This window comes from Gobio gobio (assembly GCF_949357685.1).
Source record: "Gobio gobio genome assembly, chromosome: 13".
Lineage (NCBI taxonomy): Eukaryota > Metazoa > Chordata > Actinopteri > Cypriniformes > Gobionidae > Gobio > Gobio gobio.
Window position 1 is genome coordinate 45,690,721 of NC_137106.1, and position 13,187 is coordinate 45,703,907.

The 13,187-nt window shown below is 40.8% G+C and overlaps 1 protein-coding gene across 1 annotated transcript; it reads right to left on the minus strand.

Annotated features, from left to right (window-relative positions):
- Window positions 1-7,581: 7,581 nt before the first annotated feature.
- On the minus strand, window positions 7,582-13,059 carry LOC307136624 (uncharacterized protein). Its single transcript, XM_079833814.1, has 3 exons — window positions 13,005-13,059; window positions 11,325-11,470; window positions 7,582-9,486 (listed from the first exon to the last, which is right to left on the minus strand). Exons 2-3 carry the CDS (start codon window positions 11,407-11,409, stop codon window positions 8,207-8,209), a joined length of 1,365 nt encoding a protein of 454 aa, XP_079689940.1. The 5' UTR covers window positions 11,410-11,470; window positions 13,005-13,059; the 3' UTR covers window positions 7,582-8,206.
- Between the last annotated feature and the right edge of the window lie 128 nt (window positions 13,060-13,187).

The following is a 13,187-nucleotide window of genomic DNA, read 5'->3' on the forward strand; positions in this document are numbered from 1 at the left end:
TATTGTTGAACCGTCGAAACTGTGCTGTGTCTGTCCCAGTGTTCAGCTGACGTGAGCGCCCCGCTCAAAGTGTCCCCCCCCGCCTGGTGGTCCCCACACGCCCTATTTGGAAGCCTTTACCCTGCTCAGAAGAAGAAGAGAGTGGCTCGCTTGCCCCCACCTCTGAGTACCTCCCTCCGGAGTAACCCCAGTGACTCGCTTCGCCCTCGCATCGGCATACTTACCTGGTTCCAGTCTGAATGGGGTGCGTATGACCACGGCCTCCCCTCTTGAGTCCCGTAGAGGAATACTCACCCTGTGACCTACCTGGACGGCGCGGGGATTCCCCCCTGATTCCCCTCCGACGAGCCTCCGGTCCGCCACGAACGTCCCTCCCCTCCCGTCCCGGGAGGTTGGTAGACTCTTGAACTGTCCTGGTGGCAAGAAGAAGATTTTAATTAGGACTTATCCAATTCATCGACCTTTTAACAATAATAAATAAACTGTATTATTTTATTCCCTTGTCTGTCTGGTCCTTGACACGTTCCTCGGGGTGGTTCCCGGGTTTCCAGGGGTGGGTGCAGTCTGGTTTGGCCCGCCCCGACCTGTGACATTAACTTACATTTATCATGTGAACTACTTATATACAACAAGTTATAGGCTATGCATATGTGTTTGGGACAGAGGGGAACACGGTCGCTTTTGCAGCATGCTGCCCATCATAAATCAAAGCACGAGACAGACGGGGCTCGGAGGAGAAGACCGTAAATGTGACATAATGTACAATATTTGTCTGCATTTGCAATATCCGCGCGAGACAAACGCTGCCAGTGTGAATCCACAATGGGGGCGCGGGCTCCGGCTCTCCATACCCACCGCTCCGCGTGCGGTGTGAAGCCGGCGTCAGAATCCGAAATGTGCCCAGATGTCCGCTTTCCAATCTTTGGGTGCGTTTTTAATACCCGTCTATCGCGGTCATCTCCCTCCGCCTCAGCCATCTTGGTTGTTGTTATGACCCTGGAAATAATTGAAACTTCACAACTTTATTGTCCAACTCAAGTCCAGAAAATAAACGGTGACATAATCGATTATGGCACTTTGCCGCATCGATGCTGAATCGTGCATGCCCCGCATTGCGATGAATCGATTATTGTTGACACCACTAAAATTTAGACTGCATGAAATTGTATATATGGCAGATATCAAGAAAGCATTTCTGCAGATTTCACTCTCAGAAAGAGATAGGGACGCTGTAAGATTTCTGTGGTTCATAGGACCACCAAAAGAGGAGAAGGACGTGACGCTGCGCATGCTCAGAATGACGAGAGTGGTGTTTGGAGCTTCATCAAGCCCATTCTTACTCGCAGCCACCATTAGGAAGCATTTGAGACAGTATGAGCTAGAACACCCACAAGTCTGTTGGATAAGGGTCTGCTGTTGGGTCTGCTGTAATCTGTTGACTTGCTGAACAAAAGTGAAAATATGGAGAATGAAAGTGAATTGAGAAGGTCAGATGCATTTTCAGATAGAATAACTAGCTGAAATAGTACATTTGTGTTTATGACTGATTTGCCATATAGTTAATATGCATTTATGACTAAAAAGAGAAAGATTTAAAAGAGTTGATCCTCAGGTTATTATAAAATGCATTAAAGATGTTTTATTGTATTTTTGTATACTTTTATATAGTGTTATGGTTTTTAAATAGTCTATTATAAAGAAGTGTACTCATTTAATTAATATGTATACAGTACAAATTGTTGAATGTATGTTAAGAAAGATGTCAATGAGATTAATGTCAATGATTACAAAATAATTCTACATAAAGCTTGCAATGGAGAAACAGCACAAGTTTTCTGTGATTCTAATATTCTCCCCTTTTCAGGGGTACAACATTATCTTGTCTTTTATGAGAAAACGCTTCCCTGCCATTGATGATTTCTGTGTTGTCACTGTAATACAGTAGGGGCGCTATTAAACATCTGCTGGACAAGTACAGAATCACTTGATCAAAACACAAACGAAGAAGCAGAAATGCGCGATTTCATAAGAAGATGCATATGTAAAATAATGCGATCATCAACATTAAACAGCATATAAATCAAAATGGCCATGTTATTGAATAAAATGTCGACCCAGGACTTGAGGTGTTGATGGACTCGATCTGTTACACCATCTGTTTTGATCACAAATCTGAATCCCATCTGTATGTTTGTCTTTGTTAACAATGCAATTTTCTCAGCTTTTCCCTCAAAATGTTGCTTTATTTCATGAAAGGTACCCACATTCAAGTGTTGATAAAAAAGAATGCATGAAGCTAGAATAAAACAGACACGCCACTTCGCTTCAGAAGGCCTTTATTAACCCCCTGGAGCCGTGTGGAGCAGTTATATGCCCTTTTATGGACTAAATGAGGCAACAATTCACTGCCATTATAAAGCTTGGAAGAGCCGGGACATTTTTTAATATAACTCTGATTGTGTTCATCTGAAAAAAGAATGTCATATACACCTAGGATGACTTGAGGGTGAGTAAATTATGGGCTAATTTTCTTTTTGGGGTGTACAAACCTTTTAAGATAAATGTGTTTCTTTTCAACAATTAAGAATACGGACAATCTTTTTATATACAGGGACATTATACACATTTGGCAATATTATCAACGCGCTCATTTGGCAATATTATTATCAAAATTATTATTAACAATAGTTAATTTTTACTCATACTAAATATTGGCTCAACGAATTCACTAGTCCTCAACACTTGAGACATACCAGTGAAAATAAGAAACAACTGATTTGTAAGATGAGAAATCATGTTTATTTTCTAAAATCAAAATAAAACTGAACACCTCATTTACATTTACATTACATTTAGTCATTAAGCAGACGCTTTTATCCAAAGCGACTTACAAATGAGAGCAATAGAAGCATCTAGAACAGTCAAGGGCAACAATATGCAAGTGCTGTAACAAGTGTCAGTTAATCTAGCACAGAACAGAATTTTTATTTATATATATATATATATAAATATATATATATAAATATATATATATAAATATATATATATAAATATATATATAAATATATATATATATATATATATATATATATATATATATATATATATATATATATATATATATATATATATATATATATAAATTAGACAGACAGAAAATGAATAGAATGATAAGTGCTATTCTTGATTGGTCAGGTGCTCCTGGAAGAGATGTGTTTTTAGATGTTTTTTGAAAATGGCTACAGACTCGGCCACACGAATTGAGAGGCAGGTCATTCCACCAAGTGGGGGCGGTCCAGGAAAAGGTCCGTGAGATCGATTTCATGCCTCTCTGGTATGGCATCACAAGGCGTCGTTCACTGGCAGAACGTAAGTTCCTGGAGGCGCTGGTGAGCCTTCTTGACCAGGGTGGAGGTGTTGGTCGTCCACGACATGTCCGCCGAGATGTAGATCCCCAGGAACTTGAAAATGGAGACACGTTCAACAGCCATTCCATTGATGTGGATGGTGTCGTGTGTGCCTCTTGACTCTTTCCTGAAGTCCACGATGAGCTCCTTCGTTTTGGTGGTGTTGAGGAGCAGGTTATTTTCAGTGCACCATGTGGCCAGGTGCTGGATCTCCTCCCTATAGGCAGTCTCATCGTTGTTGCTGATGAGACCAATCACCGTAGTGTCGTCCGCAAAATTGACGATGGAATTAGATCCATACACAGGCTTGCAGTCGGAGGTGAAGAGGGAGTAGAGAAAAACGGGCTTAGAACACAGCCCTGTGGTACACCAGTGTTGAGTGTGATGGATGTGGAGCAGGTCCTGATCGAACATTCTGGGGTCTGTCAGTTAGGAAGTCCAAAATCCAGTTACACATTGAAGTGTTGATGCCCAGGTCTCCAAGTTTGGCTATTAACTTGGTTGGGATGACAGTGTTGAATGCTGAGCTGAAGTCAACAAACAGCATGCGTGCGCAAGTGTTCTTATTGTCCAGGTGAGTGAGCACAGAGTGCAGTGCCATGGAAACTGCATCCTCTGTGCTCCTATTGCTGCGGTAGGCAAACTGGTGTGAGTCTAATGTGGATGGTAGAGAGTCTTTTAGGTGTTCCAGGACCAGCCGCTCAAAGCACTTCATAACGATGGGTGTGAGTGCTACAGGGCGGTAGTCATTAGGGCACCTCGGGCTAGAGTGTTTTGGCACTGGCACAATGGAAGTGCGTTTAAAGTATGATGGTACAGCTGCTTGGGCAAGAGACAGGTTGAAAATGTCTGTAAAAACCCCAGCGAGCTGCTCCGCACATGCCCTGAGAACACGACCAGGGATGTTGTCTGGTCCAGCGGCCTTGTGCGCGCTGATCCGGCTCAGTGCCTTGCAGACATCTGTGGAGGAGAGTGTGATTGGTGGGTCAGCTGAGGGTTTGAGCTTGGTGTCAGTTTCTCTGTTGTCTCTTTCAAAGCGAGCATAAAAGTAATTTAGCTCGTTCAGGAAGTTGACATCAGTGGCTGCAGGGGTGGAGTGGGTGGGTTTGTAGTCACTGATGGCCTGAATGCCCTGCCACATGCGTCGAGGGTCAGAGTTGGAAAAGTGTCCCTCTATCTTTAGCTTGTAGCAGTGCTTGGCCTTTTTGATCCCCCTCTTCAGGTTTGCTCTGGATGTACTGTAGGCTTGTGCATCTCCTGATCTGAAGGCAGTATTGCGTGACTTCAGCAGGAGTCGCACTTCCCTGTTCATCCATGGCTTCTGATTTGGGTATGTGGTTATCTGTTTCTGGGTTGTAACACTGTCAATGGTGGTATTGATATGATCCAATACAGAGGAGGTGTAGGAGTCAATGTCTGTGTGAGCGCCACTGGTGGCTTGAGAAGCAAACAGTAGAAACCTTTCCTGGAGTGTGGAATCTGCTCCGGCAGGCCACACCTTGATGTTCTTCACTGATGGCTTCACACGGTTGATGAGGGGTGCATATTTGGGGGTGAGGAACAAAGACAGGTGATCTGACTGTCCCAGGTGGGGGAGGGGTATCGCAACGTAAGCACAATTCTCAATATAATATTGAACCGTTCGGTACGTTTGTATAAACATGGTCTAAGGTTTTGTTTCCTCTGGTGTTGCAGGAAACATGCTGGTGAAACTTGGATAGCACTGACTTTAAGTTTGAATGATTAAAGTCACCTGCAACAATAAAAGCAGCTTCCAGGTGATCAGTCTGTTGTTTACTGATGGCTGCGTGAAGTTCTTTCATAGCAAGCTTAGCATTGCTATGAAGCTTGACATGTAGATGGAGAAGAGAAGTAGTCCAAGCACTGAGCCCTGGGGAACGCCAGTGGCTAGATGATGTGACTTAGACACCTCACCACTCCATGACACCCTGAAGGACCTACCTGAGAGGTAAGACTTGAACCACTGGAGAGCAGTTCCTGAGATGCCCATCTACATGAGAGTTGACAGGAGGATCTGGTGATTAACTGTGTCAAAAGCAGCAGACAAATCCATTAAGATAAGTACTGTGGATTTGAAAGCTGCTCTTGCCTGTCTCAGTGCCTCCATAACCGAGAGCAGGGCAGTCTCAGTTGAGTGGCCGCTTTTGATTGGTTGATGTGCAGGAGGTTGTTCTGTTCAAGAAACGTAGAGAGCTGGTTAAACACAACTCACTCAAGTGTCTTTGCAATGAAAGGCAGAAGGGATACCGGTCTGTAGTTTTCTAAAAGTGCTGGGTTTAGAGAGGGTTTCTTAAGCAGTGGGGTTACCCGAGCCTGCTTAAATGCTGTGGGGAAGGTCCAAGTGTGTAGAGAGGTGTTGACAATGTGAGTGAGTGCAGGAGTAACAGAAGAAGAAATGGCCTGAAGGAGGTGGGTGGGGATAGGATCAAACGGACAGGTAGTGGGATGATTGGAAAGAATGAGTTTGGAGACATCTGCTTGGGAGAGCAGAGAGAAGGAGGGGAGCGTGTGTGTGATGGCTGTTGAGATGTGTGTGTCGGTTTGTGGTGTGGAGAATTGGCGGCTGATGGAGGAGGTTTTGTTTGTGAAAAATTATGCAAAGTCATCAGCTGTAATGCTGCGTTCACACCAAACGCGAATTGAGCGTCTGGCGCGAGTGATTTCAATGTTAAGTCAATGGAAAGGCGCGTTAACGCGCGTCTGGAGGTCCCGCGGCGCGAAGGATGCGAATCCGCCTCATTCGCGCGTCCAGTTCGCGCGAATTGAGCGTCTTGCGCGATACGCGCGTTACACGTGAATGGTGATTTTGTGCATTCACGGGTTTGAAGCGAATTTGCGTCTGACGCCCGAGTTTAAAAATTTGAACTTTGGCGTCAATTCGCGCCGCGTTAACCAATCAGGAGCCTGCTTGCTGCGGTCACATGGTAAAGTGACGTGTATGAGAAACCCTGCATAAATTAAAAATAGTTCTATTGTGTCACAAAAATGTAGTTTTAAGACTTTTTCAGGTGGGAATGTAGTTGTTTAATTTAAAAATAATAAACTTGTGTTTTTGGAGTTGTGAGATCCAGGCGATCACCGGGCAATCACTGCTCATAACCCCGGCGAAGGCAGCCTTTCCTCGGCCAGTCCTTCTGCCGTCTGCCGCTCGCTCTGATGTCCTGTAGTGGTTCGTTTTGTGTAGATCTAACGGCCGAGCTTTGCTCTCATGAATCTATAATTTGTTGTCTGCCAAATCGTTTTGACTGAGGGCAAAGAGAAGTTTCATAACTTTATATTTTAAGGATATTTAAACATACATGCAGTGAAGATAATGTAGGAGTTGCCTGGACCACATTTGTGTGGCTATTAATGTTTAATATATTTTTAATGAAAATGAAAAGAGGCAGAGTGGTGTTTTATGACATATTTCTCCTGGAGTGCCTTGAACGCGCGTCAATTTCGCTTCCAGCGCTCGATTTCTACGCGCGTCCAATTCTCTGCGGACTCGCGAATGCATTCAAAATGTTCGCGCATGAAACTAGACGCGGTAGACGCGTTTTTGACGCTCAATTCGCGTTTGGTGTGGACGCAGCATAAGAGTTGATGAAGATGGGGGGGGGGGGCAAAGGAGCGAAGAGAATGTTCTGAAAAGTGCACGAGTCAGAGCAGTTGTTGACCTCAATATTGCAATAAATCAAGGTAGATACAAATGCCTCTTAAACGTCTACAAACTCTCAAGTCTCAGTGAAGCTCAAGTGCACAAAAAGGCCGTAAACCAATATCGTTCAATAAGGTCTTGTCAATATAGCGGATGGATAAAATAATGTTAAGCAAAATAGGCAAAGCCTTCTTGCACTGGATGTCCTGGTTTCAGCCTCATCACCAGCTGCAGTCATGACCTCATCTCATAAATGAAACACTTGCGATTCATCAACTACCAGCTAATGCACTCGCATTCATGTAAAGTAGCATCGTTGACATGTTTGGGTGAGTAAAGGCAAAAAGCACAAGATAAAGTACCTTTAATCCCCTTAGATGGCAATATCGCTTCTTTATAGCAGAAACAAACTGCTGCAGAAATGTGTAATGTAAGAGAGTAAAAGTTGCTAATACTTTGATACTCAGTACAACTACAAAGTAGCCAAAAAGATGTGCAATTCTGACACAAACTAAGTATTACCACTGTATCGCTTTTTATTGTAAACCTGTGGTAAAACATCAATGCTTGTGTATTAAATCGTTTGCAAACATTTATCAAATATTTTTCCTTTTGCAATCTCACTAGTTTCCAGTCTGATAAAAATTCCCTTTGTTGGGGAAACTTCTTTCGAACTTCATTTGACTAATCAATACATTGAATCTGATTCTTAACTCTGGCTTCTTTACTCCCCTCATAGTCACTGGACATTCATAGGGAATTCAGGCCTCTAGGGTGATTTAAAGGGGTAATGAATAGAGAAATCAACTTTCCTTTGATATATTAAAGTTAAAGGTGCCCTAGAATGATTTGAATCAACATTTTATATTGTTCTCTGGTACGCCCATCAAAACCGATCGTTTTTCAGAGAGCCTCAAAACCAAGGCAGAAAGTAGCCTATTACTTATTCATTATGATGTTTTTGAATGTAAAAACCACGCAAACGTCATACATTGACCTAAAAAAGCCAGTTTTAAAAAGCCAGTTCATGTCACCTTTAATACTGTAACAATAATCAGCACATTATACAGTCTCTCAAACATGAGGTGTTTCCTGTCTGTGAAATTCATACCATACTGATGACATAAAACCAGTTCTCTCATACATGAATACTCATGTGGTACTCAAGGGCTTTTTTATACCCAAACCTTTTCCCACAGTGTCCACATGTGAACGGCTTCTCTCCAGTGTGAGCTCTCATGTGCCTGTTAAGGTTTCCTTTTCGGTTGAAACTTTTTCCACATTGTTTCATGTGCCTGTTAAGGTTTCCTTTTCGGTTGAAACTTTTTCCACATTGTTGGCAGATGAACAGATTCTCTCCAGTGTGAATCCTTATGTGGTCTTCAAAATGTTGTTTTAGAGTGTAACTCTTTCCACACTGAGGGCATGTGTAGAGTTGCTCGCCAGAGTGACGGCTCATGTGACTATTAAGTTTTATTTTTTGAGTGAAACTCTTTCCACAATGAATACATGTGTAAGGCTTCTCTCCAGTGTGAACTCTCATGTGCCTGTGAAGGTTTCCTTTGTCAGCTAAACTCTTTCCACACTGAGGGCATATATAAGGTTTCTCTCCAGTATGAACTCTCATGTGGGATGTAAGGTGGGTTTTTTGAGAGAAACTTTTTCCACACTGTTGGCAGGTGAAAGGCTTCTCTTCAGTGTGAACATTCATGTGGGCTGTAAGGTGGGTTTTTTGAGAGAAACTCTTTCCACACTGTTGGCAGGTGTAAGGCTTCTCTCCAGTGTGAGTTCTCATGTGCCGGTCAAGGCTTCCTTTTCGGATGAAACTTTTCCCACACTGTTGGCAGGTGAACGGCTTCTCTCCAGTGTGAATCCTTATGTGGTCTTCAAACTGTCGTTTTAGAGTGAAACTCTTTCCACACTGAGGGCATGTGTAGAGTTGCTCCCCAGAGTGAAGTATCATGTGTATTTTCAGGTTTACTTTTTGATTGAAACTCCTTCCACACTGAGGGCAGGTGTAAGGCTTCTCTCCTGTGTGAATTCTCATGTGTCTTTTAAGGCTTATTCCTGGAGCAAATCTCTTTCCACACTGAGTGCACGTGTAAGGCTTCTCTCCAGTGTGAACTCTCATGTGTCTTTTAAGGCTTACTCCTGGAGCAAAACTCTTTCCACAGTGTTGGCAGGTACAACACTTCTCTCCATTGTGAATTCTCATGTGTCTGTTAAGGCTTTTTTTTAGAGTGAAACTGTTTCCACACTGTTGGCAGGTGAAATTACTTCTAGTCTCCTTGTTTTCACCCCTTTCAGCCTGTGAGCAACTAAAAGTTTTTTCTCCTGTTATGAAATAATTATTCTTATATTGATCTTTCTCTTCCATTTGATTCAGTACTTCACTCTCCTCTTTCAGCACCATCAGGTCTAAGGCGAAAAGAGACAGATGCAAATTAACACCAGTTTAATGGCACAAAGCAACAGACAACAAAACATTTAGACATTTAAAGTATCAAAACAACATACAACTAGATCCTATTCCCAAGGGCGACACTGGGGGGAAAAGGTGGACAGAGTGCCCAGAAGTTTATGGGGGGACATTGGGATTATGCGCCCTGCCATAAAGCAAAAATGGTTCAGGAATGGTTTGAGGAGCACAACAACTAGTTGAGGTGTTGACTTGGCCTCCAAATCCCCCAGATCTCAATCCAATCGAGCATCTGTGGGATGGGCTCAACAAACTAGGGATGATCTTAGTAACTGTTAACTGAAGTATGAATTTTGACCGATTAATACCATCAGTTAAATTGTTTAAAAAAAAATTGTTTAAGTTTTGTTTTGTTTTTGCTGCATGGTTAAAGAAAAATATGCTATACTGTGTGTGTGTGTGTGTGTGTGTGTGTGTGTGTGTGTGTGTGTGTGTGTGTGTGTGTGTGTGTGTGTTAACTACCCTTGTAATAATAAATCTTTATTTTCTTTATAGCACCTTTAAATGTACATCTCAAAACGCTTTACATAAACAGATAAAACAAAGTACACAAACATGTCCCACAAAACGTAGCAGAAGCAGGTCTGGGGGGAAAAAAGTTCCTTTAAAAAAAGTTCCTGGTACAAATTGTTCCGGGTAATTTCGGTGGACAAGGGGCTATTGTTAGTTTTGTTTTACATAAACACTGAATGACCAACAATGTCTCAAGCACCACCACCAGTCCTAAGTTCAGTCAAAATGCATTCATGTTTTCATTCATGGTTACAAAGTTTTAGTTTCAAATTAGAGTTCTATCATTAAATAATAATTATTTGCACAGTCTTTTTGTAAGCTATCTGAAAACATGGTTGGGTTTTGCTGTTTGCACTATTTTTTTGCCACTGTTTGCATCATGAGAGTATGAATAAATACTAGGGCTGTCAATCGATAAAAATAAAAAAAAAGTGATTAATCGCATGATTGAGTTAACTCACGATTAATCACAGCTTAAATTGCACATTTTTATCAGTTCTAAATGTACCTTAAATTAATATTTGTCAAGTTTTTAATACTCTAATCACATGGGTATGGACAAAAACGCAAGCTTTATGCAAATGTATGTTTATTATTAGTGAAACCATACTCAACAGAGCATGAAGACTAGACATGTATCAAAGGTCATAGATGTTTTTCAAAGAACTTGTTCATGTCTCTTAAGCCTAAGCTTAAATTCAGAATAAGCAGTGATTACCACTAAGTGGTAGGCCACGTAAAAATTACAGAGCGGGGTCAGCGCATGCTGAGGGTCACAGTGCGCAGAAGTCGCCAACTTTCTGCAGATTCAATAGCTCCAGACCTCCAAACTTCTGAGGCCTTCAGATTAGCTCAAGAACAGTGCGTAGAGCTTCATGGAATGGGTTTCCATGGCCGAGCGGCTCATCCAAGCCTTACATCACCAAGTGCAATGCAAAACGTGGGATGCAGTGGGGTAAAGCATGCCACCACTGGACTATAGAGCAAAGGAGACGTGTTCTCTGGAGTGACCAATCACGCTTCTCTGTCTGGCAATCCTATGGATGAGTCTGGGTTTGGCGGTTGCCAAGAGAACGGGACTTGCCTGACTGCATTGTGCCAAATGTATTGTTTGGTGGAGGGGGGATTATGGGTTGGGGTTGTTTTTCAGGGAACTCTTAAAGCTTCACCATACCAAGACATTTTGGACAATTTCATGCTCCCAACTTTGTGGAAACAGTTTGGGGATCAAATGACTGAGTTCAGCTTTGAGATTGAAACCAACCTGTTTGTTCCTCAGTTTCTTCATCTTTCACTCTCAATGTTTCTTCAATTTTCCCGTCTTCACTCTCCGCTTTAATAAACGCCATCTTTATAATAGTGTCACATGGATCTCAGTCGCTTCACCAGGAGTTTTTCAGTGTGTTTGTCCTGTTTAAGATGAGAATAATTAAAAGAAAGAAAAAAAAAATTCCAAACTAAATCTCTCCTAGTTCAGTGCACTGGCAATAGAGTTAGAGCGGGAAAAAAATAAAACATTTTATTGAACTTACAAACTGTGAAAATGTGTCAAGAAACTTGCTGTTGAATTCTGTAATTTTGAAAGTATAAATTTAAACATAACAATTGAAATAAAAAGAAACAAAAAGTTAAACTTAAAATTAAAGGGCATCACAAAAATGTTAAGTTCATTTCAGACTTTTTAAAAAATGAGCAAAATTGGGTTTTGAGTTGCTCCATTTAATTTGATGAATATAACATTTTCCTAATAACAAAAACATATATATAATATATATTTTTACTTTTGGAAAAGTTATATTAATTTGAATTAAGTAAAACAGAAGTAAGAGTTAATTTTAACACTTATAAATTGAGACATCTCGTATTTAATGTGTCTTTCTCAGGATATATTGTCAACAATTGTAAATGACACTTCTTTGGTTTTATTTGTTACACAATACCCACTAAGAAATCCCCAAAAATCTTCCCACTCAAATGAGGGAAACATATGAACCCAAACTAATTTAGATGGAGGAGAAGAGATAGAAACAAAAATAGATCTAATCGATTGGTTACTACATTTATCATTAATTAAATCAAGCTTATCTAAACACAAATGTTTGTAGGCTTTTAATTATTCAAAATAATTGCTCTGTTTAATTTTTTTATTAACCATTTATTTAAACAACTTGGTGGTATAATTTTTTTTTCTTAGATGCAGTTTTAACAAAACACCTCTTCGATTATCTAATTTTCAGAATCAAAAGTCCTTTTGACGCAGTGTTTGGTTTTTAAACATAACTTCTCTCCTCACTCCTTTTTTATTTGAAATAATACTCATATCACACGCCAAAGAAAAGTATTTTTTAGACATTGGTTTGAGTCTAATATATTATTAGTTGGTCAGTTTTCAATTCTGATGATCAGCTGTTGAGATTTACTGAACTATGTCTTAAATTGAAGTCATATTTCTGTGAAAGAATATTGTATTTTCATGAATTCTATTTCTGCCAAAATTATATCTCTATTCATCAGTCAGAGAGAGTTAATGGACCTAAATTACCTGATTAGACAAAAAACACTAAAAACTAACGCTATAAATGAATAAAATAATGCAAAGTATACAGTCCTTTAATATATTAGTTTAGCTATTTAATGATTTGTAGAAATCTTGCGCTTTGAATCACTGAATCATTTGTTGTGAATCAATCGGTTCAATTGACTCGGTGAGCCTAAAGCTCCGGTTCTCTCGTCACTCGGCAGAGACTGAACTCATGTTTGAACTGATTCACGATAAAGCACGAAATGAGACGCACCTTCTGTAACTCATGAGTTTCATTATGTTACTTTACTCACACAACGCTGATAAATGGTAGATAAATCAATGCAATTTTACACTTAATAGATCGTTCATTCTGCTTCGCTTTAAACGGGTTATGTCGTTTTAAACGCTTAAAACACAAACCTTTCTCCAGCCGAATCACAACCGAATCACAACAGATGCAGGAGCGCGGCGCGTCTTTGTGACGTCATTCACCAAACCCAAAATATAAGTCCCGTTCACACTCAGCTGCGTCTAAAAAAAACAAAAGTACTGATATTTACATATAAATTATATAAATCATATATTAATTCAAGAAAAGATGAC